Consider the following 25,896-nt stretch of genomic DNA (forward strand, 5'->3'; position numbering starts at 1 on the left):
CGTACAGTCCTTGCTCACTACCAGTATCCAGGGCCAGGGGAATAGCGTACAGTCCGTGCTCACTACCAGTATCCAGGGCCAGGGGAATAGCGTACAGTCCTTGCTCACTACCAGTATCCAAGGCCAGGGGAATAGCGTACAGTCCGTGCTCACTACCAGTATCCAGGGCCAGGGGAATAGCGTACAGTCCGTGCTCACTACCAGTATCCAAGGCCAGGGGAATAGCGTACAGTCCCTGCTCACTACCAGTATCCAAGGCCAGGGGAATAGCGTACAGTCTGTGCTCACTACCAGTATCCAGGGCCAGGGGAATAGCGTACAGTCCGTGCTCACTATTAGTATCCAAGGCCAGGGGAATAGCGTACAGTCTGTGCTCACTACCAGTATCCAGGGCCAGGGGAATAGCGTACAGTCCGTGCTCACTACCAGTATCCAAGGCCAGGGGAATAGCGTACAGTCCGTGCTCACTACCAGTATCCAGGGCCAGGGGAATAGCATACAGTCCTTGCTCACTACCAGTATCCAAGGCCAGGGGAATAGCGTACAGTCCCTGCTCACTACCAGTGGATACATCTTCGGAATTAGGTAGAAACCCTAAAACAAATAAAATGCTAAAAGCTGCTCAATAATGCTCAATAATTTTTAGTTTTGATATCGTGGCTAAAAGATTTATTGATTAATACTCTTTATTATTATACTCTTATCTATGAACTTTTGTCTATTGGTCTTCTCCATCCAATGTCTAAATCTGCGACTGAAGGAAAAATGTAGTAATCTTTTGTGCATAATGCTGATTAATCAATGTGTACCTTAAGGGGTATTCTAATATCCAAGATCCTATCCCAATATGTAGTAGGTGTAATAATAACATTAACTAATACCTCCAGTTGAAAATGTAATATAGTTCTTTTGATAAGCCGTTTCGCTATATGGCCGTTACAATGGATACCTAAGCTACTGCAATGCCCTGCACATGGGGTAAGCAACATAGTGAATCAGAAGAACTAAACTGCAGTTGCAATTTGAGATACTTGCTAATATTATTATGCCTGCTACATATTGAGATAGGATCTTGGAGATGGGAATACCGCTTTAATGTTGATATGGCAGCCATACCTTACTGTACATGTCCAACCGTTAGCCATTATGTGTAATAGGAACGTTTCATTTCCTTCTATCCAGTATTCGTTGCTGTCCAAATGGGTTGGCTAGAAGGGAATAAGAGGTGGTACAAATGCTATACAGGGTTTTATATCTGAAGACATGAGGACATGTAGGTGGCATAGAAGTGTTGGATCCATAAAGACTGGGTCACAGATGTGTGCTAACATGTAAAAGGGAATCTCTCACCAGGTATGTGCTATGCTACCGTGTCTGTGAGCAGCATGATGTAGGGGCAGAGACCCCGATTCCAGCGGCATATCACTTACTGGCGTGCTGGCTGAAGTTTTGATGAGCTGTAGATCTATATGTTCTCTGTATACTGAAATCTGAAAGACCGCACCCACAACACTCATGCCAGCTTTCTGCCTATGCACAGTATACACAGAAAGCTGCCAATCAGTGGTAGAGGAAGGGTTAGAAAGAACTCAGAAAGTTTACTAGTCCTCCAGTGATAATCGTCTGCTGATGTAAAACAATGATTTTATTACAAGTACAGTAAACAGGCCAATAAATGACATAACGCTGGAGTCAGGTTCTCTGTCTGTATAACACACTGCTTTCAGATTAGGTGGCTAAATACTGGTGACAGTCCAGTTAGTGTTGTCTATGCTGGGAGCTGGAGCACAGTGCCGCTGTAAAGATAGAATTAATTCAAAAACTATCGTGGGCCTGCAGTATATTTGGTAAGTGACACAAAGTGATGAGGTTTGGACACTCCATTTACATTTGGTAGTCCTGGTTATTCCAGGGGCAACATGTAATTCATTGTCCACTAACCCATACATAGAATGTGTATATATTATGTAGCCGTATCCAGATCTAGCAAGAATTCTACTAAAAGTCCATGGTCGGTCTATATCAAAATTCTCTTCATTTTCTCTCCAATCAATAATGTGCCCACTGTTTATACAGAAGATTGGAAGTGAAAGGGTATGACTGTAAGGGACATGGCTGCAGAAGTGACGTAGAGTAGGCCAACACATCTGCTGCATCTGTAGACTGTCTAGTCTTCTAGTCTAGCGGCACGGACTGTGACACATTTAAGCTTTAGTATTTAGGCTGTTAGTAAATCTGCCCCTTGTATTTATTACTCCAGTGGATGTGAGAGAAATGCAGCTAAAAATTGGTTATTAAACTGAACCAAAAAATACTGCTATTGTAAACACACACACACACACACACACACACACACACACACACACACACACACACACACACACACACACACACACACACACACACACACGTAAACACACACACACACAACTTCCCTATCCCCCCCCCCCCCCACTGGTTCAGAGCTGATGGTCCTGTTGGTTGATATTGGTAGGTAGCCGGCATGAGACCACAACAGGTCGCTTATTGTACTACTATTAACCTCTTCACGCTATTGGCATTTTTGTTTGTTTTTTAGTTTTTCCACCCCTTCTTCAAAGAGCCCTAACTTTTTTTTTTCTTTATTTTCCGTCAATATTGTGGTATAAGGGCTTGTGTTGTGCGGGATGAGTTGTACTTTTGAATGACACCATTTATGTTACCACAGTGTACTGGAAGCCGGGAAAAAAGTTCCAAGTGCAGTGAATTTTTTTTTTTTTTTTTTTTCAAAAGTGCAATTCCGCAATTGTTTTTTTTTTTTTTTTTAACCATGTACGCTATATGGTACAACTTAACTGGCAATGTGTTTCCCCGGGTCAGTACTAGTATGCAGATGCCAATCATGTGTAGTTTATTTTTTATTTAAGTGGTGAGAAAAAATTCTGCAAATTTTTTTTGTTCTTTTGTCATTATTTTCAGAGACCTTTTAAATTTTTTGGGATCTGAGGCTATGCGAGGGCTTAATTTTTGTGCCCCAAGCTGACTTTTTTATTGATACCATTTTGGGGTAGATACAAAGTTTTGGTCGCCTCTTATTGCATTTTATTGGAAAGTTGCGATCGACAAAAAAAAGTAACTTTGGCATTTGTGTTTCTTTTCTCGTTATGCCTTTAAACCGATCTGGTTAATTTACTTTATATTTTGATTGCCCATTTCTGAACACAGTGATGCCACATTTGTATTATATTTTGTTTGCTTTTTTTGTTTTCAGTGGGGCAAAGGGGTGGTGATTTGAACTTTGTGTTTTGTCTTTTTTTTCCCCTCTATTTTCAAAAACTTTATTTAATAGTCCTCTTAGGAGACGTAAGGCTCTGTGCTCACAATGTGGATTTAGTGCGATCCGCAGCATTTTTTTCCGCACAGAAAAGCTGCAGATCCGCACTGTGATGTACAGTACAATGTTATTCTATGGAAAAAAAAAAGCTGTGCAGAATTGCTACGGATTTCAAAGAGGTGCATGTCACTTTTGTGCAGATCTGCAGCGTTTCTGCACCCCTCCATGTTAAAAACCCGCTGCGGCAAAATCCACAGAAAATCCGCACAAAATCTGCAGCAATTCCGCATAAAAACCACGGCAAATCCGCAGCTGCGGATTCTGCCAGGAGCTGCGGATTTTGTGCAGAAAATTCTGCACTTCTTTTCTTATGTGTGCACATAGCCTAAAGCTGTGATCGTCCAATCGCACCCATCTGTGCCCCGCTATTGCATGACTGGTGCTGATGGGTGGGGTTTGTGACGTTCTTCCGGCTGGCACATATCCCGCTGTCAGAGATTGACAGCAGGATTTTCCTTGCTAAAAGCTGCTGGTGGAGCACCACTCCATCTGTGGCTGTTAAAGGCATATGACAGCTGATAAAATCATCTGTGTGGGAAAAGATGCAGGCACAGCTCCGGAGCCCACATCAGTCGCGGACTCCACATATGATACAAATATACATCATGTGTCTTGAAAGGGTTAATTGATGGTAGCCATGATGACAGTAGTACATTGCATTAAAGCTGAGGCCACTTACTGCCTACTAAAAGATCTGCTAGCGTGTCTGCACTAAATCTATATGGAAAAGACTTCAGTTTTTTGCTTCTCGTAAATGAAAGTAATTTTTTTTTTCTTCCCATCTGTCTTTTCAACATTTGCAAATTTGAAACTGTTTAAACATTTTGGGTAGCCCCTTTATCAAAGAGTCTTGATGAAAAGCATACTGTCATTTTAAAACTGCAGCTTTGAAATGCCAAGGTATATTCACATACAACAGATCCATTGCAGAAATGCCAGAAATCCCTTTTGAAGCATACGTAGGGAGTTCTGCAACTCTTTTCTAATGACAAGGACAGTCTAGAAGTTTCTGAAACTAATCTGCCTTGTGTAGACATGCATGGAGTGCTCTGATCCTAAAGTTAGGTGTTGCTCTTCCTTTTCCTTCCTGTTTTGCTTGTCTGCAGATGGTATAGTAGTAGAACATTACTACAGGATGTGGATGGGACTGCTTAGCCGGGCGCTGCCGTCTGGTAGGCAGTGACGGGAGGCCTGTCCTAGCGCAGAGATGTGCTGATGTGGATGTATAAAGTCTGAGTCGGTATATCATGGACCCACTCCACCAAACCGATACAGAGGAGTGCGCTGATGTAGATGGGGATCAGCTTCTTACACTCGCCTTGCCACTTGTGCCTTGTAATGGGGACCTCTTTCTCCTTTGATGGGCCTTGCCTCCTGACCTGACTGCACCCACTGCAGCCGTCCTCTTATCAACCTTCAGTGTCTTGCTGCTGGGAGGTGTTCTGCTGTGAGAACACGGCCCCAAAAAAGACAAACTACTGGGTTTATTATGAGAATGCATAGGCCAAATTGTGACCAAGGGTCAGATAAGATTCCATGCAGCCGAACCGCTGGCCCCCAGAATTAATGTCACCGGTGGGCCCTTGGCGCCCTGACCGATACGCTGTAGGAGTAAAGTACAGCAGGTTTTCTTGTATTTTCTTGTACTGTGATATAATTAGCCAATGCTATTGTTGAGTTGCTTCATAGTTAATTTTAGATGCTTTGTAGCAATGACTAACAATACGATGTGTCGGTGCGGTTTGCTATCTCGGGTTTATTTCCCTACATAAATTATCAGGATATTATTTCAGCAGAGTTTTTACCTTTGGATATTTTTCCATTTAGTTTACTTTAAGCATCTTTTCGGCACGTGACTGAGAGTTTACATATGGTCTTAACTTTTCCCGTTCCTCACTCCCACTGAAATATGCAACTTTCTGCTTACTTTGATTGTTAGAAGTGTGTGGCAGAAGTCATATGTGGTTATCCTTCCCTCATGGTCTCATTTGTATCCATTGCAGATGAAGGCCGAGAACAAGGGGAGAAAGATGCCAGCAAAATTACGACTTACCCTCCTGGAACGATGCGCTTTGACAGCGAGCTCCGTGCTGTTCAGGTCAGCTGTGGCTTCCACCATTCAGGTACCGGCTCCATTCCTGGCACCAGCTGCATCGTGGCGTTATGAAATGCAGATGTCTATGTGCTGCTTAGATTTCTTCTTAGTTTATTCACTTTGCATTCTTTTAATAACGCTTGTTTGTTTTTTTTAAGCGTTCCTACTTTGATGAAATTTTGCAGGAGTTCAGAAACTAGTTTTTCAATCAGAAACCACTTCAGAAACTTGTTTTTGGGGACTTTTTTTTAATGACTTTTCATTGTCCTTCAGAGGTTCACCCACCCCCCATTCCTTTGATACAACTGTCCTCAGTTTAGAATGGAGTCCTTCAGGCATTTTACAAAATCTCTTTAAGGGAAAAAAAAACTAAATTGGATGTCCCAGTGAAGTAAAAGAATTTTCCGCCTGCACAAAAAAGTGTGTGAACATAGCGTTATACTGCCAGCCGAGCGTGTGCTACATGTAGACTCGGGGAATCTGTGAAGCTAATCTATCAGCTGCTGAAAGTGACCCCGATATCTACCCTTACCCTCCCTAAACTGTCACTCTGACTGTTTTGCACCCCTCAGTCGCACTGAGCAAATACTGGTGAAATTCAGACCAAAACACTGACCACACTCAAACCATTTTTTTTTACATATGTGAGCAAATTCTGACACCTAAGGCTATGTTTACACGATTTGGATTGGTGTGTGGATTTTTCCGCACTGTTTTTGCTAAATCTGCAGGTAAACCGCACTGCTTATTACCCGCTGATTTACTGTGGTTTTTGTGCGGATTCCACCTGCGGTTTTACACCTGCGGATTCCTGGTGTAAAACGCTGCGGAATCCGCACAAAGAATTGACATGCTGCGGAATAAACAACGCTGCGTTTCCGCGCGTTTTTTTTCCTCAGCATGGGCACTGCGGATTTTGTTTTCCATAGGTTTACATGGTACTGTACAACACATGGGAAACTGCTGCAGATCCGCAGCGGCCAATCCACTGTGGATCCGCAGCATAATCCGCAACGTGTGCACATAGCCTAAGGCCTTATAAGACCCTTATTGTTGCTTAACGAATGTTCAATAAAGGTGTAATTAGCTTTGAACCCTGTAAATCGGTGAGTGAGTAATGGAGGGGCGTTGATTTCCTTGGAGTAATCCTCGCTCCCGCGCCCCTGTGGGTGTCAGCGACATGACTTAATGACCTGATTTGTCACTTCATATCCAGCTTCTTGCAGATCTCAAGTGAACCTATTATCTGAGTTTTGTGATACAAGCATTTAGAAAAAAACGCCAATTTCTTTTTCTTATCTGTATTTGTAAATAAGGAATAAAACAAAAAGTGATATTGCGGTTTTCACATTGTCCACCGATGCTTTTTGTTTCAGGAAAAGTTTTCAGCAGGCGCATTGTCAGCAGAGGCCGAATTACAATGACCGTTAATAACATATGTGGATTTATGAAAGGACAGGAAGTACGAGTGTAGAATAGCCTCGTGCTCAGTGTGATAATTGCAGGGTTTCTATTTTTATTTGTTACTAATTTTTGTGTTATGTGAAGGAGAAAAATACACATTTCCCCAAAAAATGCTTTGAAAGGGAACCGGTCATCCAATTCATGTTGCCTGAACCATGGGCAGCATGAATTGGATGATTGGTTCCATTTACATGTATTTTTTTAAACATTTTGGGGGGGGGGGGAATTTGTTTTTCTCTCCCTTTGTCTTCTACACGTACACAATTGCAGCAGTGTATGTTGTATGTTCCCCTGGAAACAATGTGGTGTTTCAGAATAAACCTGGTTTGAAAAGGGATTGTCTTGACTTACTAGTCAAATGCAGTCCTTGGCTAGCTTCTTCACACCCTGCTGCCTATGACTGGCAGGTCTTATAAGAGAGACCAATCAACTGGAGAGGAGCAGGGAGATGCGGCATCAGACTGGTCAGGTGTGACACTGTCCCCTGTCCATGGCCGGATTTTCCAAATATGTTTACACTGTAACACCATAGTGTTTCAGAGTGAAACATACACGGCTGCAATTGTGTAACCAGTGACTGGTTCATGCTGCCCATAATTTGTGCATCATGAATCAGATGACTGCTTTGTGTGTTTTATCCCTTTTTTACAATGTGTATTGCAATTAAAAATGGAAATCTATAGCCCACTGGAGCTGTTCTAGCCTTATACTTCCTTTTTGTTTCAGTAAACACATGCACATTAGCAGCAGTAGACTGACTCAGACTGTATCTTTTGTACTAAAGCATCCAATGAGCATGTGCAAAACTCATTGTGAAAGGGGCCATCACCTTTTATGAACGGTTAATTCTGTGTTATCAGTGGAGCCATTGTCCCCCTGCCTTTGCTGATAGTAAGCCTGCTGAAAACTTTTCATGAAAGAAAAGTATGAGCGTAAAATGGGTACAGTGGCCAGTGTGAAAATTGCAAAATAATGTTTCTTGTTTTTTTGTATTTTGTTTTGTTTTTCTTAACAGCAGTTTTCCCTATAAGTGGAAATTCACAAAAAAATAAAACAACAAGCTAGCATCAGAAGTATTAAATGGCAATATATAGTCATGGGAGCATTTAAAAAAACAAAATACTCCACTTGATGTTGTAATGAGTGATTCATTAATTAAATTTAAGAGGGGACTGGATGCCTTTCTGGAAAAGTATAATGTTACAGGGTATATACACTAGATTCCTTGATAAGGCGTTGATCCAGGGAACTAGTCTGATTGCCGTATGTGGAGTCGGGAAGGAATTTTTTTCCCCATGGTGGAGTTACTCTTTGCCACATGGGTTTTTTTTGCCTTCCTCTGGATCAACATGTTAGGGCATGTTAGGTTAGGCTATGGGTTGAACTAGATGGACTTACAGTCTTCCTTCAACCTTAATAACTATGTAACTATGTAACTTCAACAATTATTTTGATGATACAAAAAGAAAATTCTACATTTTTCATTGGACATCCTGTTTGACTAGAATGCTATACATTTATCCAAGATCATGAATATGCTAAAGAAGGACGACACAGATTTTAGCTGATGTATACAAATGTTTCAGTGTTTGTTTTTTTTTGTTTGTTTGTTTTTTAAAGCAGGGGAGCAAACATTAAATGCCAAGGATTCATTATATTCAATTTATTTTGAATGTTAATTCAAATTCCTTCTTATTGTAAATGTCTTTGTTTTCTTTTGCTTACTTGTTTCTACCTTAAAAAAAAAAAAAAATGGCATCACTGACGGTCAAAAACTGGGACACATAATATTCTTTGCTTTCTTTGGCTTTAGTGGTACTAATGGAGAATGGTGATGTGTACACTTTTGGCTATGGTCAACATGGACAACTGGGGCACGGTGATGTTAGTTGTCGGTGAGTACAATCCCTATTTTTAAGCAACCTGTATTTTGAAGTTCAAGGTGCCATAAAAAAAAAAACAATAAGAAAAAATATTCAGCTATTGAAAAAAATGTAAATTAGTTAATATTTTAAAGTTTTAAAAATATTTGTTTTTGATGGAGTAAAATGTGAAAAATAATTTAAAAAGGTTTGATATTTTCCACTAGGGGGAGCAGCTGCTGAAATGTTGCCATGAAAACCTAATTGTAGTGCTGGCTCACAATACGACTGCAGTAAATGTGGGCGGGGTCTGATCACGTGTGATGTCACGCCTCCCCTCCCTTTCTGAGTGTTTGATACTAAACTTCCTTTCTAATCCTTGTGCACAATGCAGAGCCATTTTGTTGGTGGAGACCGTGTCACTGAGGATGGCTGTCAGTGCCGATTCTGTTAGTTGGTGCTGCTCGCTGTATCTTGAGCTGGGGTTAGATACGCGGAGGGTATTACGTGCACGATTAGATACGCTTAGAGTAACATGCTGGGATTAGATACAGTATAGTGTATCACATGATGGGACTAGATATAGGGCTCGGCGGAGTGCATCACACAGGATGGGATTAGATACACAGTATGTAATGTGTGACCCCACTCCATCCACTACATTACTACTCCCATAGAAGAGGACAGAGTGCGGTCACACATTACACTGCTGCTCCCTTAAAAATGTGACCCAGCTCTTTTTACTTCTATGGGCATTAGACACACCGCTCTGCGGAGTATCACCAGGGGCATTCATAGAAATAATGGGGGTCCATAGCAGAAGTTTTATTTGGCCCCCCGCCCCCTCTAAAAAAAAAATAAATAAAAATATAAATGTACTATTCAGAGGGTTCACGGAAGAGCATATTCCATAACTTTGCTACCGTGAAAGTAATTTTTGTCCTATGGAAACCCCTAGATTCCCCCTATAGTCCTCCATATAGTACAGTGGACCCCATATTGCCTTCCATACAGTATAATGGCCCCACATAGTGCACGTAGCAGAGCTGAGTCAGTTTGTTCAGAGCACAGCAGAGAACTCCTCACGCTGCTGTGCTCTGAACACTGCGGCGACTGATGATCTGCAGCCTTGTATGGTACTGCTGATGTCAATCTATGCTCATCGCTCCCCGCCGTTTGCCTCATCCAGGACCGCTGCTCCCCGCGTCTCCTGTCATCACTCCCAGCCCAGCAGCTCTGGTCACCGCTCGGCTCGCACTGAGCGGTTACAAGGGGAAAGTGTAGGCTGCAGCAGATGCTGATGATTTCACAGAAATGGCGCCAAGCTCCACCCACAGCTCAGGGGGCAGCCACAAAGCAGGAGCTGCGGTCGGACAGGGGCAGCCGTATTTTATGTGTAAGTGTCTTAATGCCAGCAAATGCAAATGGCAGCTCCCAGTGGCTGCCCCCCCCAAAAAATGTTAAAACAGTGAATTTAATTTCATATTAAAAATAATTGATTATATAAGCAATTATTAATGCAAAAATAGAAATCGCGGCACCTTCCCTTTAAGGTGTGATAATACTCATAAATTTGTATTTTAAAATGCCGTAGTTTAACCCCTTAACCCCCGGCACAGACAAATGCTCTCATTTTTCCAAGAGCCGTAACCATTTCATTTTTCTGTTCACATGGACTTATAAAGACTTGTGTCTTGCTGAACACGTTGTGGATTTGAATGATACCATTCATTTTACCACATCATTTACTGGAAAACGCTAACATTTCAAGTGCAGTGAAATTACGAGGGGAAAGGAAAACCAAAATGTGCAATTCTGCTATTTTTTGGGAAGTTGCTTTTACAGGATATATTGTCTGGTAAAAAATAACCTGGCAATATGATTCCCCTTGCCAGTACGGTTACAGCAATGCCAAACTCGTAAAATGTTTGTTTATTTTTTAGTGGTGGAAATAAACAATCCTGATTAACCCCTTAGTGACTGAGCCAAATTTTTGAAATCTGACTAGTGTCACTTTATGTGGTAATAACTCTGGAACGCTTCAACAAACCCCAGTGATTTTTGAGACTGTTTTTTCGTGACACATTATACTTTATGTTAATGGTAAATTTAGGTCAATATGTTTTGTGTTTATTTATAAAACATATCAAAAATTTGAGAAAAATGTTAAAAAATTAGCAATTTTCAGAATTTGAATGATTATCCCTTTAATTCAGATGGTCATACCACAGCAAACCATTAATAAATAACATTTCCCACATGTCTGCTTTACATCAGCATCATTTTTATTTTTATATTTTGTTAGCTTTTTAGAAAGTTTAAAAATGTAGCAGCAATTTTTCATTTTTTCAAGGAAATTTACTAAATTTATTTTTTTAGGGACTTATCCATGTTTGAAGTGACTTTAGGGGTCCCATATATTGGGAAACCCCCAAACGTGATTCCATTTTAAAAACAGCACCCCCTGACATATTGAAAACTGCTGTCAGGTAGTTTATTAACCCTTCAGGTGCTTTACAGGAATTACCGTATATACTCGAGTATAAGCCGACCCGAGTATAAGCCGACCCCCCTAATTTTGCCACAAAAAACTGGGACTCTAGTATAAGCCTAGGGTGGAAAATGCAGCAGCTACCGGTGAATTTCAAAATTAAAAATAGATGCTCCATACTGTTCATTATGGCCCCACAGATCTCCACATAAACCTGTGCCATATATAATGCTCTGCACAGTTCATTATGGCCCCATAGATGCTCCATAGAAAGCTGTGCCATATACAATGCTCTGCACCTTTGATTATGGCCCCATAGATAGCTGTGCCATATACAATGCTCTGCACCTTTGATTATGGCCCCATAGATAGCTGTGCCATATATAATGCCCTGCACCTTTGATTATGGCCCCATAGAAAGCTGTGCCATATACAATGCTCTGCACCTTTGATTATGGCCCCATAGATAGCTGTGCCATATACAATGCTCTGCACCTTTGATTATGGCCCCATAGATAGCTGTGCCATATATAATGCCCTGCACCTTTGATTATGGCCCCATAGATAGCTGTGCCATATACAATGCTCTGCACCTTTGATTATGGCCCCATAGATAGCTGTGCCATATATAATGCCCTGCACCTTTGATTATGGCCCCATAGATAGCTGTGCCATATACAATGCTCTGCACCTTTGATTATGGCCCCATAGATAGCTGTGCCATATATAATGCTCTGCACCTTTGATTATGGCCCCATAGATGGCTGTGCCATATACAATGCTCTGCACCTTTGATTATGGCCCCATAGATAGCTGTGCCATATATAATGCCCTGCACCTTTGATTATGGCCCCATAGATAGCTGTGCCATATATAATGCTCTGCACCTTTGATTATGGCCCCATAGATGCTCCACATAAAGCTCTGCCATATATATATAATGCTCTGCACCGTTGCCCCATAGATACTCCACATAAATCTGTGCAATATACAATGCTGCTGCAATAAAAAAAAAACACATACTCACCTCTCTTGCTTGCAGCTCCTCAGCGTCCCGTCTCGTTGTCTCTCTGCACTGACTGATCAGGCAGAGGGCGGCGCGCACACTATATGCGTCATCGCGCCCTCTGACCTGAACAGTCAGAACAAGAGGACGCGAAGACAGAGCGGCGCCCGGCGTGTGGAACGCGGACAGGTAACTATGAGATACTTACCTGCTCCCGGCGTCCCTGGCTCCTTCTCCCGGACAGCTGGTCTCCGGGTGCCGCAGCCTCTTCCTCTGTCAGCGATGACCGTTACCGCTGATTAGAGGAATTAATTTGCGGCTCCACCCCTATGGGAGTGGAGTCCATATTCATTTCTCTAATGAGCGGTACCATGTGACCGCTGAACAGGGGACGAGCTGCGGCACCGAAGACCGTGGGACAGGCAGGGGGAGCGCCGGGACTAAGTGAGTATGCGACACGCTCTCTCCCCCTCACCCGCCGACCGTGACTCGAGTATAAGCAGAGAGGGGCACTTTCAGCCCAAAAATTTGGGCTGAAAATCTCGGCTTATACTCGAGAATATACGGTAATGCAAAGTGATATGACAGAAATGAAAATGTGTATTTTTACCACCTAAATGCCTCTAACTTCTGAACAGATTACTAGAGCAGTCAGACTCCAAGGCTGCTATTTGGTCGTGAATTGCCATGACAAACATCAGGACCACACAATCATGATCTGAGGGCACCAATTGGGATAAAGAGGAAGCCCCCACACTCTGTTAACCATTTATTATGATGTAGTCACTATTGACAGCAGCATCTAAGGGGTTAAACAGATTTGGATGGTGCAAGCACTGATCGTGGCTATTGCAGCATGTTGTCAGCTATAGTGTACAGCCGACAGCTGCTGGATTGTTACCTGTATGGGGATGCTATTCTCTTATATGTCAGGTCAGTTAAAAGACGTATTGGCTGTCATTAAGGGGTTAAAAGGAAGAAAAAAATTCCCATATCGTTTTAATTTTGTTGTCAATGGAGCTGTGTGAGGGCTTATTTTATGCGAGTATACAATGTTTTTATTGATTCGATTTTGGGATAGATATGACATTTTGATCACTTCTTACAGCATTTTTTGTGGATTTATGGCGTCAACTGAAACAAAACGCAATTTGAGCATTTTTTTATTTTTACCGATTGGGTTGATTTAATTTTATATTTTGATCAAACTGTGTATGGATGCAGCAATACCCACATTTGTGTATTTTTTTAGTATCTTTATTATTAAAGGGGAAATTGGAGGTGATTTGAACTTGTTTTGTTTTTAAACTCGTTTCATAATTTTTAAAACTTTTTTTTTTTCTTACTGTATTTGCTTTTTTTCTTTTTTTTTTTCCTTTAGGGGACTTGAACGTATGATAATACGCTATTGCTGTATATAGAAAAAAATCAGTCTTTTAAGCCAAGCCACAGTTTGGGTTTCAATAAAGCTCTGTGATGACAGGCATGGAGATCTTCCGACAGACCTCCGGCTTCTATAGCTGCCCATGGGCACCCCACAATCATGTCGTAGGCAGCTGATGGGCACATAGAATGACCTGCCCTTATGCCAGCTCCACTCCACAGTCCGCTATTACAGCAGGGATGTCAAACTAAAATATACACAGAGGACCAAAATTACAAGCTTGGACAAAATTGCAGGCCAACCGTGATATTAAAAAAAAAAAAAAAAGAAAGAAAACACGCTGTTTTTGTCTCTTCACGGTGTCTTCAGATCCTCTGCACATCTTTGCACAGCGAGTGCATTGTAATGATGCCATCGCTCCCGCTGCACTGAGACGTCAGACGTAGAGGGGGGAATGATGAGAAGGGGAGCATCAGCTGACGCTTCCTCTTCCATCTTTGTTTTCAACTGTATCGGTATCTAGGATGTCAATTATAGTTGAAAGGACAAAGCCGGGTTGGGGACCTACCTGATGTCGCAGGACAAATACAGTTGGGGCACCCGCCTGGTGTCGCATGCCAAATATACTCACCCTGCAGGCCAGATTTGGCCCGTGGGCCTGAGTTTGATGTGTATTAGGCTACTTTCAAACTTCCGTCTTTATAAAGACGTTGCAATGCGTTGCCATGTCCAATATTAATGTCTAATATTGGACATGTCATAACAGCTTATTCCAGTTTCATTGGAAGGTTAATAGCAATTTTTTGCATAGCCCTCATTAACCCCTTCCCGACCCATGATGCCACGTAGGCGTCATGAAAGTCTGTGCCAATCCGACCCATGACGCCTATGTGGCGTCATGGAATGATCGCGTCCCTGCAGATCGGGTGAAAGGGTTAACTCCAATTTCACCCGATCTGCAGGGACAGGGGGAGTGGTACTTTAGCCCAGGGGGGGTGGCTCCACCCCCTCGTGGCTACGATCGCTCTGATTGGCTGTTGAAAGTGCAACAGCCAATCAGAGCAATTTGCAATATTTCACCTATGAAAATGGTGAAATATTGCAATCCAGCCATGGCCGATGCTGCAATATCATCGACCATGGCTGGAAATCCAGATCTGACCCCCCCCCCCCCCACCGCCACCGATCTCCTCCCCAGTCCTCCGTTCTGTCCCGTACTCCCCTCCGTCCGCCTGTCCGCTCCCCCGTGCTCCGATCCACCCCCCCACCACCCCCTCATACTTACCGATCCTCCCGGAGTCCGTCCGTCTTCTCCCTGGGCGCCGCCATCTTCCAAAATCTATCACAGTGATCAAAATAAAAAAAATAGTAAATGAACCCCCCCTTTATCACCCCCATAGGTAGGGACAATAATAAAATAAAGAAAATATATTTTATTCAGTCGTCATGACAGCACTAACGAGAGAGGGGATCCGCCCTTTAGGGACAGGAAACCTACAGAGATAAAAGGGCGGCACCTCTCTCCCGCATCAGTTGGTTTCCTGTCCCTGACAGGGGACCCTGCAGAGGCCTTTTGAAGAAAGGCAAAGAAGTTTTGACCCAGGTCCGACTCACCGATCCTGGAGGCGGGATGGTCCCTTCCCCGGTGTTGATCGCGTCGCTGGAAGTGCCGCACCACAGAGGGCTGTGGGGGTAGGCAACAGCACGGCAGGAGCAGCCTTCAGGGGGAGTACTGTCTCGAGTGGTGTCCCATCGCCAGGTGCGGGTGAGTATTGTGTGGGAGGCCCTCCGAAACTAAGAATGTGTCTGGCGGCTGGTGGCGCACATCGCTGCGGCGGTACCCTTGCTGCCGGCACTGCGCGCTAGAGCTTCCCCTCTGCATCGGCATTCTAAGCGGCACGAGCAGAATTTTCCCGCTGGTAGCGCACATCGCAGCGGCGGTTCCCTGGCTGCCGGCGCTGGGCGCTGGAGCTTCCCCTCTGCACCGGCGTCCTAAGCAGCACGAGCGCTGCGTTCAGCGTCCCGGAAGCGTCGCACCGGAGGTGACGCGCATAGGGGGGCGGTGCTTAGTTCGGCAGCGGGCAATGACGCCCGGCGCATGCGCAGTGCGTCACACTGAGGAAAAACATGGCGGCGCCCGTCGGTCTCCCCTGAATAGTCGGCGTGGGGGTGTTTTTGGTTGCAACTTGCGGCGGTACTTCCGGTCGGATATCGTGAGTACCATTGGTGGGGGTCTTAGGAAAGGGAGGGGCCTCCCACACGCCGGCTTGTACCAGGCAGTTCACCAGGATTGGCCGGCTGTCCCCCATCAGGGGGAGGTACCTTTAGGGGGCCGGCTACTTAAGGATTCAATGATGGCTGCTTCATGCTTCATATCCATTGTTACAATGGAGTCTCAGGAGCAGGAGCAGTTGCCTTCTGAGCAGCAGTGTCAACCCCTGGAGAAGCCCCATGCAGCAAACACCCAGCGACGTTCTAGTGGCAGTAGTCGTCCTGGAGGTAGAGCTGATCAATCTGCTAAAGCCGGAAAGTCCTCAAGCCGGATGGATATTGCTTCGGTGGAGAGGGTCCCCCCGCAATCTTCGGTACCACTTGGACACTGTAGGGGTAAGTGATCATCGTGAAAGTTCACTTAGTGATTGGTGTCCCTCCTTATTCCCTTTTTTACATCAGGGAAAAAAGCGGTCCTCTAAATCCAAGCACAAGGAATGTGCAGAATGTGGTATTCCTCTCCCTGACGAGTACGTTAAAAGACTATGTGGTCCGTGTATCCAGCGTCTAATAGCGGAAGAGACACCAGATTTCGCTTCTAGTCTAAGACAGATTGTTAGACAAGAGATTAGAAGCTCTACAAGATCTCAATCTCATAATAGGGGGTCTAAAATAATAGACCCTGGATCCCCAAGTTCACATGAGGATAGTGACTTAGGAGATCTGAAGTCGGAAGCCTCTCTCTCATCAGTATCCTCCTCGGGCACTGAGTACGAACATTCTTGTTTTTCTTTTGACCGCATAGACCGCCTCGTTAAAGCGGTAAATAACACAATTGGAATTGAGCAGACGCCGCCAGAAAAATCCATGCAGGATGTCATGTTCAGAGGTCTGGACCGTAAATCCCGCCGATGCTTTCCGGTGGTGGAGAAAGTTAGCGCCCTAATTTCCAGAGAATGGAAAAAAACCGGAAAGAAAAGGTTCTCTTCCTCCATCCTTTAAACGGAAGTATCCGTTCGAGGAGTCCGCATCGGCCACGTGGGATAAAGCCCCGAAGCTTGATGCTGCTGTAGCCAAGGCTTCTAAGAAATCCTCTCTACCATTTGAGGATCTGGGGACTTTAAAGGACCCACTGGACAGGAGGGCAGATGTGTTTCTCAAGGGAGCCTGGGAAACTTCAGCAGGGGCTCTCAGACCATCAATTGCTGCCACCTGCACGGCACGCTCTATGATGGTGTGGTTGGATAGCCTGGAGGGTCAGCTGAAGAACAAAACCCCGAGAGATGAAATATTATCCTCCCTCTCTATGATTCAAGGGGCTGCGGCTTACCTTGCTGATGCTTCAGCGGACTCAGTTAAATTGGCGGCTAGGTCGGCCGCACTCTCTAATTCAGCCCGTAGAGCAATCTGGCTGAAATGTTGGCAAGGAGACATGCAGGCCAGATCCAAATTATGCAACATTCCGTGCGAAGGGGAGCACTTATTCGGTCCGGTCCTGGACGAATTATTAGAGAAAGCGGGAGACAGTAAGAAACGTTTTCCCTACCTCGGTAGGCCCACTTACAGAAGAGGCACTAATAGGAGGTGGTTTGACCGAACAAGACCAAATAGAGAAAAATCCAGATATGACGCCAATAAAAAGAAAGGTAGAGGCTACATGTTTAATTCCTTTAGAGACAACAGGAAGCCACAATGACTGGCGGACCGGGTAGGAGGCAGGCTTCTAGCCTTCTATCCGTCATGGCGTATTATTTCCAATAGCCCGTGGGTCCTGAACATTGTTGAGTCTGGACTAAAGTTTGACTTTCAAATCACTCCTGTCGACAGGTTTCTATTAACACCGGTGCGTTCTTCCTCCGCAGAACAGCTGGCTTTAGAGACTGAGGTCCAGGAACTCCAACAGAAAGGCGTTTTGGTGGAGGTTCCTGAAGTACAAAGGGGTAAAGGATTCTATTCTCCCCTCTTCTTGATTAAGAAGCCAGATAATACCTTTCGCACAATTATAAACCTTAAGGGCCTAAATAGGTTTTTGTGGATTCCGTCATTTAAAATGGAGTCGGTGAAGTCTGCAATAAAGTTATTGTTTGGCGGGTGTTTTATGGTCGTCTTAGATCTTAAAGACGCATATTATCACGTCCCCATACACGTAGACCACCAGTGTTATTTAAGAGTTGCAGTCCTCTTAGGGGAATCGATAAAACACTTCCAATATAAGGCACTCCCCTTTGGTGTCGCGGTGGCCCCTCGGGTGTTCACGAAGATAATGGTGGAGGTCATGGCACATCTCCATGAGCAGGATATTCTCATAGTTCCATAACTCGATGACCTATTAATAATAGGAAACTCTGAATCACACTGCACGTCCCAACTACACAAAGTAATTGCAGCCTTGCAAAGGTTGGGGTGGATAATTAATTTTAAAAAATCACGGTTACAGCCTCTAGAGGTTCAAGAATTCCTGGGTCTCATATTGGACTCGAGATTACAAGAATGCCGTTTACCTGACGTTAAGTTGGAAAAAATCCAACGACAGATTCTTAGAGTGATTGATAATCCGGTAATAACATTGAGGGGAGCAATGTCACTGTTAGGCTCACTCACATCGTGTATCCCGGCAGTACGTTGGGCCCAGTACCACACCAGAGTCCTACAGTGGGAGGTTTTGTACAACACTCGTCTGTTAGAGGGTCACTTGGATAGTTCTCTTTCCTTGTCGGATTCCACTATTCAGTCCTTATGTTGGTGGTTACACGCTCCAAACCTACGTAATGGGGTTCCCTGGATAAACCACATATCGCGGGTAATAACCACAGATGCTAGTCCCACGGGATGGGGGGCGCATATGGGCGAGATGTGGGTCCAGGGGGTTTGGTCACCCTCCGAACAGAATTTGTCATCTAACCTTAAAGAGTTGTTAGCCGTAGAACAAGCTCTGAGACATTTCCTTATATCCTTACAGGACCATCACGTCAGACTATTCTCAGACAATCAGGTAACGGTAGCTTACATTAACCACCAAGGGGGAACCCGATCTAGGTCCTTAATGGAGGTATCGGGTCGTATCTTACAGATAGCCGAAAGTCATCTACGGTCACTTACATCACTGCACATAAAGGGGAAACACAACGTGGTAGCCGACTTTTTAAGTCGCAGAAAACTCGGGCAAGGAGATTGGGTGCTCAATCAGGTCGTCTTCGATCAGATCACCCATCGTTGGGGGTACCCACAGATAGACCTCTTCGCCAACAAAGAAAACAAAAAATGTCGTCGATTTTGTTCCCTAAACCCCAGAGACAATCCGGTGGCGGTGGATGCTCTCCGTATTCCTTGGCACTTCGACATAGCCTACGCCTTTCCCCCGTTGAACTTGATCCCGATAGTCCTCAGGAAGATTCGGGAGGACAAAGCTCATGTAATTCTGATAGCGCCGTTCTGGCCCAAGAGGCCGTGGTTTCCTTGGCTGAGGAAAATGTCCATTTCTCAACCGTGGATTCTCCCAGAACTCCCAGACCTCCTCTCACAGGGTCCGGTCTTCCATCCACGAGTGGCCAGTTTACATCTGACGGCGTGGGATTTGAAGGGTCATTACTAAGAAAAAAGGGTTTTTCAGAGGGACTTATTAATACCCTATTAAAAAGCAGAAAAGATTCCACAACAAATATCTATGTAAGAATCTGGAGAAAATTCCTTTCGGTCTCAGGATCGGTTATGAGTCAGAAAGCTAATATTCCAAAGATCTTGGAGTTCCTGCAGAAAGGCCTCGAGATGGGACTAGCTACAAGCACCCTTAGAGTCCAGGTTTCAGCCTTGGGGGCGCTGTATAATTGTGGGTTAGCTAAAAATTATTGGATTGCTCGTTTTATTAAAGCGGCGGCTAGATTAAGACCCATCGTTAAGAAAAGACTAGCCCCGTGGGACTTAAACTTAGTCCTCTCAGCGTTAACGGAACCCCCCTTTGAGCCTTTAGAATCTGCATCTATAAAGATACTGTCCTTAAAAACAGCTCTTTTGATTGCTCTTACGTCGGCTAGGAGAGTTAGTGATTTACAGGCCCTCTCTAGACTGACTCCATATATGCAGATTAGAGAAGATAGAGTAGTATTAAGAACTGATCCCCTCTATCTCCCGAAGGTAGCGTCTAAGTTCCACAGACTCCAGGAGATAAATCTCCCCACTTTTTGTCCTAATCCTAAAAACCCAAAAGAACTCAAACTCCATACATTGGATGTCAAAAGATGCCTTCTTAAATATATTTTTTTAACAGATCCCTGGAAAAAAGATAATTCCTTGTTTATATCCTATCAGGGAGTCAAGAAGGGGTTTAGAGTATCCAAAAACACCTTAGGTAGATGGATTAGGGAGGCAATTTCTCTGGCTTATTCAGCAGGTGGCCTAGAAGTCCCGGAAGGCGTAAAGGCTCATTCCACTCGTGCCATGGCATCTTCCTGGGCAGAGAGATCGGAGTTGTCAATTGAGGACATATGTAAGGCGGCCACATGGTCATCTCCGTCTACTTTCTTGAATCATTATAGATTAGATCTTGGTAGCTCCAACGATCTCACATTTGGTAGAAGGGTGCTGGAAGCAGTAATCCCACCCTAATACTCTTTTCTCTGTAATTCTCTCGTTAGTGCTGTCATGACGACTGAATAAATACTCAAGCTACTTACCAGGTAGCAGTGTTTTTCAGGAGTCCATGACAGCACTCCTATATTCCCTCCCTTTCTACTGGTATGGGTTTCATCACGATAAGTATATTCTCATGTAGGTTAATTTTCTACAAATTTTAGTCACAAGGTGAAATGTGTTAAGATATTTATATGTTACTAATCAATGGAGGTCCTCTCATGCTCTGCAATCCAACTGATGCGGGAGAGAGGTGCCGCCCTTTTATCTCTGTAGGTTTCCTGTCCCTGAAGGGCGGATCCCCTCTCTCGTTAGTGCTGTCATGGACTCCTGAAAAACACCGCTACCTGGTAAGTAGCTTGAGTATTTTTTTCCACTAGGGTTAGAACTAGGATTAGAACTAGGGGTAGGGTTAGAACTAGGGTTAGCGTTAGAATTAGGCTATGTGCACATGGTGCGGATTTGGCTGCGGATTCGCAGCGGATTGGCCGCTGCGGATTCGTAGCACTGTTCCATCAGGTTTACAGTACCATGTAAACCTATGGGAAACCAAATCCGCTGTGCCCATGGTGCGGAAAATACCGCGCGGAAATACTGCGTTGTATTTTCCGCAGCATGTCAATTCTTTGTGCGGATTTCGCAGCGTTTTACACTTGTTCCTCAATAGGAATCCGCAGATGAAATCCGCATAAAAAACAGTGGAAATCCGCGGTAAATCCGCAGGAAAAATGCCGTGCCTTTTACCTGCGGATGTTTCAAAAATGGTGCGGAAAAATCTCACACGAATCCGCAACGTGGGCACATAGCCTTAGGGTTTTAATTAGAGTTAGGGTTGGAATTAGGGTTAGGCTTGGAAATAGGGTTAAGAATTGGCTTGTGGTTAGGGTTATGGTTAGGGTTAGAGGTGTGTTGGGGTTAAAGTTGGGGTTGGGGTTAGGGTTAGGGTTGTGGTTAGGGGTGTGTTGGGGTTAGGGTTGTGATTAGGGTTATGGCTAGAGTTGGGCTTAGGGTTAGGGGTGTGTTGGGGTTAGTGTTGGAGTTAGAATTGAGGGGTTTCCACTGTTTAGGCACATCAGGGGTCTCCAAACGCAACATGGTGCCACCATTGATTCCAGCCAATCTTGCGTTCAAAAAGTCAAATGGTGCTCCCTCCCCAGACGTGCGCCCAAACAGTGGTTTACCCCCACATATGGGGTACCAGCATACTCAGGACAAACTGGGCAACAATTATTGGGGTCCAATTTCTTCTGTTACACTTGCGAAAATAAAAAATTGCTTGCTAAAACATAATTTTAGAGGAATGAAAAATTATTTTTTATTTTCACGGCTCTGCGTTATAAACTTTTGTGAAGCACTTGGGGGTTCTAAGTGCTCACTACACATCTAGATTAGTTCCTTGGGAGGTCTAGTTTCCAAAATGGGGTCACTTGTAGGGGAGCTCCAATGTTTAGGCACACAGGGGCTCTCCAAACGCGACATGGTGTCCGCTAACGATTGGAGCTAATTTTCCATTCAAAAAGTCAAATGGCGCTCCTTCCCTTCCGAGCCTTACCATGTGCCCAAACAGTGGTTTACCCCCACATGTGAGGTATCGGTGTACTCAGGAGAAATTGCTCAACAAATGTTAGGATCCATTTTATCCTGTTGCCCATGTGAAAATGAAAAAATTGAGGCTAAAATAATTTTTTTGTGAAAAAAAAAGTACTTTTTCATTATTACGGATCAATTTGTGAAGCACCTGGGCGTTTAAAGTGCTCACTATGCTTCTAGATAAGTTCCTTGGGGGGTCTAGTTTCCAAAATGGGGTCACTTGTGGGGGAGCTCCAATGTTTAGGCACACGGGGGCTCTCCAAACGCGACATGGTGTCCGCTAAAGATTGGAGCCAATTTTTCATTCAAAAAGTCAAATGGCGCTCCTTCCCTTCCGAGCCCTGCCGTGCGCACTAACAGTGGTTTACCCGCACATATGAGGTATCAGCGTACTCAGGACAAATTGGACAACAACGTTCGTGGTCCAGTTTCTCCTTTTACCCTTGGGAAAATAAAAACATTGTTGCTAAAAGATCATTTTTGTGACTAAAAAGTTAAATGTTCGTTTTTTCTTCCATGTTGCTTCTGCTGCTGTGAAACACCTGAAGGGTTAATAAACTTTTTGAATGTGGTTTTGAGCACCTTGAGGGGTGCAGTTTTTAGAATGGTGTCACTTTTGGGTATTTTCAGCCATATAGACCCCTCAAACTGACTTTAAATGTGAGGTGGTCCCTAAAAAAAATGGTTTTGTAAATTTTGTTGTAAAAATGAGAAATCACTGGTCAAATTTTAACCCTTATAACTTCCTAGCAAAAAAAATGTTGTTTCCAAAATTGTGCTGATGTAAAGTAGACATGTGGGAAATGTTATTTATTAACTATTAAGTGTCACATAACTCTCTGGTTTAACAGAATAAAAATTCAAAATGTGAAAATTGCGAAATTTTCTTCACAAATAAACTCAGAAATTATTGACCTAAATTTACCACTAACATGAAGCCCAATATGTCACGAAAAAACAATCTCAGAATCGCTAGGATCCGTTGAGGCGTTCCTGAGTTATTACCTCATAAAGGGACACTGGTCAGAATTGCAAAAAACGGCCAGGTCATTCAGGTCAAAATAGGCTGGGTCATGAAGGGGTTAAAGATATAGGAATTTAGTTTCCATAGGTCTTTCACTTTAGACAGTGTATGTAACAGGAGCATTAAAATTAGCATCATTTTTGCATAATAATAGGACCATTATGCCACATTACACTATATCATACTTACATGTGTTCTGCTTGGATGTTTGCAGCGAATTTTTATAAAGAAGATTTCCTGTTTATTATCATTGGTTTTTTTTTATTTTTTTTGTCATTAAAATAAATGTTATTGTATTTGTAACATTTTGCCTTAGCCTCTTCTTCCTATAATATTCGTATATGGGAAGTTTGATGAGATACACAGCTACTGTATACTTGTACACGGAGGTGTTTTTGTTTTCAGGAGAAACTCTCCAAGGCTATATGCACACTGCATCTTTTTGACGCCAGTATAGCCACTCACAGCATGCTCACATCACTTACAGTGGGGCAAAAAAGTATTTAGTCAGTCAGCAATAGTGCAAGTTCCACCACTTAAAAAGATGAGAGGCGTCTGTAATTTACATCATAGGTAGACCTCAACTATGGGAGACAAACTGAGAAAAAAAAATCCAGAAAATCACATCGTCTGTTTTTTTATCATTTTATTTGCATATTATGGTGGAAAATAAGTATTTGGTCAGAAACAAACAATCAAGATTTCTGGCTCTCACAGACCTGTAACTTCTTCTTTAAGAGTCTCCTCTTTCCTCCACTCATTACCTGTAGTAATGGCACCTGTTTAAACTTGTTATCAGTATAAAAAGACTCCTGTGCACACCCTCAAACAGTCTGACTCCAAACTCCACTATGGTGAAGACCAAAGAGCTGTCAAAGGACACCAGAAACAAAATTGTAGCCCTGCACCAGGCTGAAAAGACTGAATCTGCAATAGCCAACCAGCTTGGAGTGAAGAAATCAACAGTGGGAGCAATAATTAGAAAATGGAAGACATACAAGACCACTGATAATCTCCCTCGATCTGGGGCTCCACGCAAAATCCCACCCCGTGGGGTCAGAATGATCACAAGAACGGTGAGCAAAAATCCCAGAACCACGCGGGGGGACCTAGTGAAAGAACTGCAGAGAGCTGGGACCAATGTAACAAGGCCTACCATAAGTAACACACTACGCCACCATGGACTCAGATCCTGCAGTGCCAGACGTGTCCCACTGCTTAAGCCAGTACATGTCCGGGCCCGTCTGAAGTTTGCTAGAGAGCATTTGGATGATCCAGAGGAGTTTTGGGAGAATGTCCTATGGTCTGATGAAACCAAACTGGAACTGTTTGGTAGAAACACAACTTGTCGTGTTTGGAGGAAAAAGAATACTGAGTTGCATCCATCAAACACCATACCTACTGTAAAGCATGGTGGTGGAAACATCATGCTTTGGGGCTGTTTCTCTGCAAAGGGGCCAGGACGACTGATCCGGGTACATGAAAGAATGAATGGGGCCATGTATCGTGAGATTTTGAGTGCAAACCTCCTTCCATCAGCAAGGGCATTGAAGATGAAACGTGGCTGGGTCTTTCAACATGACAATGATCCAAAGCACACCGCCAGGGCAACGAAGGAGTGGCTTCGTAAGAAGCATTTCAAGGTCCTGGAGTGGCCTAGCCAGTCTCCAGATCTCAACCCTATAGAAAACCTTTGAAGGGAGTTGAAAGTCCGTGTTGCAAAGCGAAAAGCCAAAAACATCACTGCTCTAGAGGAGATCTGCATGGAGGAATGGGCCAACATACCAACAACAGTGTGTGGCAACCTTGTGAAGACTTACAGAAAACGTTTGACCTCTGTCATTGCCAACAAAGGATGTATTACAAAGTATTGAGATGAAATTTTGTTTCTGACCAAATACTTATTTTCCACCATAAAATGCAAATAAAATGATAAAAAAACAGACAATGTGATTTTCTGGATTTTTTTTTCTCAGTTTGTCTCCCATAGTTGAGGTCTACCTATGATGTAAATTACAGACGCCTCTCATCTTTTTAAGTGGTGGAACTTGCACTATTGCTGACTGACTAAATACTTTTTTGCCCCACTGTATTTTGACCGTTTCAGGATGTACAAACCTTAAAGTGGGAAACAAAAAGTGACACAAAATGGAATGTGCATAGCAATGCTGTTTTGACATAGCTATGCATTATGTTAATTTTATGGGGTGTTTCTTTAGGCCGATTTGGGGGTATATGCACCTTTTTCAGGTGATTTCACACCAATATCCACTTGAAAAAGAGGTTGTATGCACATACCTCAACAAAATCTGAAAACTTTTTCGGTGCAAACGGAACAGAAATGCTCACGTTTTTGAAAAGTCATCAAACAAACTGTGTGCAAATACCTTCAGTGAGAATACTGATGTAATGGGCAGAGGCTGATCCCATAGAATGTAAGTTCGCCCCATAGAATGTAAGTCCGCAAGGACAGGGTCCTCTCCCCTCTGTACCAGTCTGTCACTGTAAACTTGTTTACTGTAAACGATATCTATAACCCTGTATGTAACCCCTTTGGCTACTTTCACACTAGCGTCGTATAACGCACGACGAATTGCGTCGTTGCGACGTACCAACGCAAACAGTGAAAGCACCGCACAACGGGTGCAGCGGATGCTGTTTTTCAAGGCATCCGCTGCCCCATTGTGAGGTGCGGGGAAGAGGGGGCAGAGTTCCGGCCGCGCACCAAAAAACGTTACATGCAACGTCGCACGACGGTTGTGACGTGTGG

At 43.7% G+C, this 25,896-nt stretch overlaps 1 protein-coding gene across 16 annotated transcripts in view; it reads left to right on the forward strand.

The window, feature by feature from the left end:
* Nucleotides 1–25,896, forward strand: part of MYCBP2 (MYC binding protein 2) — a 339,194-nt gene that overhangs the window by 129,154 nt on the left and 184,144 nt on the right. For all 16 annotated transcript variants that reach the window (XR_013223966.1, XM_077297204.1, XM_077297206.1 and 13 more), the window contains 2 exons: nt 5,377–5,496; nt 8,746–8,827. Coding sequence is in view for 15 of the 16 variants with exons in the window: in XM_077297204.1 (XP_077153319.1) it covers nt 5,377–5,496; nt 8,746–8,827 (202 nt within the window). In the remaining variant the exon portion in view is untranslated. The remainder of the gene's footprint in view (nt 1–5,376; nt 5,497–8,745; nt 8,828–25,896) is intronic.

The sequence above is a fragment of the Ranitomeya variabilis genome, chromosome 3 (assembly GCF_051348905.1).
Source record: "Ranitomeya variabilis isolate aRanVar5 chromosome 3, aRanVar5.hap1, whole genome shotgun sequence".
In the NCBI taxonomy this organism is placed as follows: domain Eukaryota; kingdom Metazoa; phylum Chordata; class Amphibia; order Anura; family Dendrobatidae; genus Ranitomeya; species Ranitomeya variabilis.